Raw genomic sequence first — 1,809 nt, 5'->3', positions numbered from 1 at the left:
TGTTTGGACCATATCACTCCTGCCTACAAACAATTAGCTACCTGCCAATACCGATAGAGACTATCATACCCTAAGCTTGCTCCATCGTCTTCTCAGTCACTGTATCCCTCTCATTTATCGTCAAATTTTGCATTACTATCTGAACAGCATGGCAGAAACACCCGCTCTTAACACAGCAAAATCCTCTCTGTACCAGCACGTAACACTGCCGTATTCTCTAAATCATTCTCTGTGTCAGGGATGTGACTCTGAAACCATCTTCGCAAAATATCAGAGATACCAAATCCCTTCCAAGCTTCAAAAGACAGCTAATGGCCCACCTTCTATCACAATAACCATCTACCCCATGCTCAGATCCGCAGCTTAGTCTCGCAGATTCCCTCCACCTTTAACTCCACCCCCCTCCCCCCTCGTCATGGTCCGCGCTGCTCCCACTGTCGGAGCTTCGAGTCCACCCTTGGACATGGATGTGTGTGTGTCTTCCTTAGTGTAAGTTAGTTTCTGTTACATTAAGTAGTGTGTAGGCTTAGGGACCGATGACCTCAGCAGTTTGGTCCTTAAGGCCTTACCACAAATTTCCAAATTTTTCACATCTCCCCCTGGCCCTCTTGTCAACAGAGTCCTTTATTTGTATCTTATTGTTTCCTTTCTTCTATTGTCACTGTAGTTTCAATCTTCTCCTACATTTATATTCTTTTGACTTCTGATAACACTAATCTCTGACTCAAACGAACTAAAATAATTGACATAATTTTTATGTCTTTCACTATTATTATTATTAATTATTATTATTACTAGTGTCAACGATTACTATTATTAGTTTTATCATTGCTAATGTTATTATGGCTATTATTACTGTGGAGTTCTATGTGAAATCCTTCTTATGTGCTGTTTCTAGGCAGATGTAAAAGAGGGCCTTAAGGGCCTAATCTGATCAGGGTAAATAAGTAATAAATAAATAAACAAAAGACTGTTCTATGTTCTACATATTTTGAACACTGGATTGAATTGTACTTCACCATCATTACGTCACATTTCATCAGTCAGGAGAGAGTTTTCGTACTGACATCTACAAAACGTTTACACCACATGAAACACTAAATGGAGGAGTCTGTCTTGATATGCAATTAGACTGTTCAGTCGTATCTGTCAGTTGATTGACACACAGAAGGTATATTCCAATTACAGCACAACAACAGAATCATGTTATCATGTTTACGTGGCTCCTCACAGAGACTGTGCTCTCCCGACAGCTCGTGCTGGTCCTGGCCGCCGCCGCCTGCTGCGTAAGCGCCGCCCCCAAGGCCGGCCTCGCCCCCCTGGCCTACTCTGCCCCGCTGGTGGCCGCCGCCCCCGCGGCCTACGCCGCCCCCGCGCCTGCAGTCGTGACGGCGCACAGCTCGCAGTACATCGCGCAGAACTTCAACGGACTCGCTGTGGCCCCCGCCGCCCCAGTTGTCGCCGCCGCCTACCATGCAGCCCCCGTCGTTGCTGCTGCATACCACGCTGCTCCGGCGATACTCGGCTGATGAATTACAGCCAATAAATTGAGTGAAACTGTAAATAATAAAAAAATAAATGACTGCATCTTAATATTATCTGTTTCTTAATTTAAAGAAGATCACAATTTTTTCCTTTCTTGGTCATCGCATATCGGAATGAATCCAAGAACACCTAAGATAAGATGCCGTTGTGGGTACAGGTGATCACCAACTGAGGTGCGTGTGACACGAAAAATTTTCTTTCTGAAATGAAACTTCCTGGCAGATTAAAACTGTGTGCCTGACCGAGACTCGAACTCGGGATCTT

General features: G+C 44.5%; 1 protein-coding gene across 1 annotated transcript; it reads left to right on the top strand.

Moving 5' to 3' along the window:
* Positions 1-1,211: 1,211 nt before the first annotated feature.
* On the top strand, positions 1,212-1,546 carry LOC126176393 (cuticle protein 16.5-like). Its single transcript, XM_049923551.1, has one exon. The coding sequence runs from the start codon at positions 1,212-1,214 to the stop codon at positions 1,527-1,529; it is 318 nt and encodes a 105-aa protein (XP_049779508.1). The 3' UTR covers positions 1,530-1,546.
* Positions 1,547-1,809: the final 263 nt, after the last annotated feature.

Source organism: Schistocerca cancellata, chromosome 3 (genome assembly GCF_023864275.1).
Source record: "Schistocerca cancellata isolate TAMUIC-IGC-003103 chromosome 3, iqSchCanc2.1, whole genome shotgun sequence".
NCBI classification, from domain to species: Eukaryota; Metazoa; Arthropoda; class Insecta; order Orthoptera; family Acrididae; genus Schistocerca; species Schistocerca cancellata.
The sequence above is the reverse complement of the archived record's forward strand: the minus strand, read 5'-3'. Positions and strand labels throughout refer to the sequence as shown.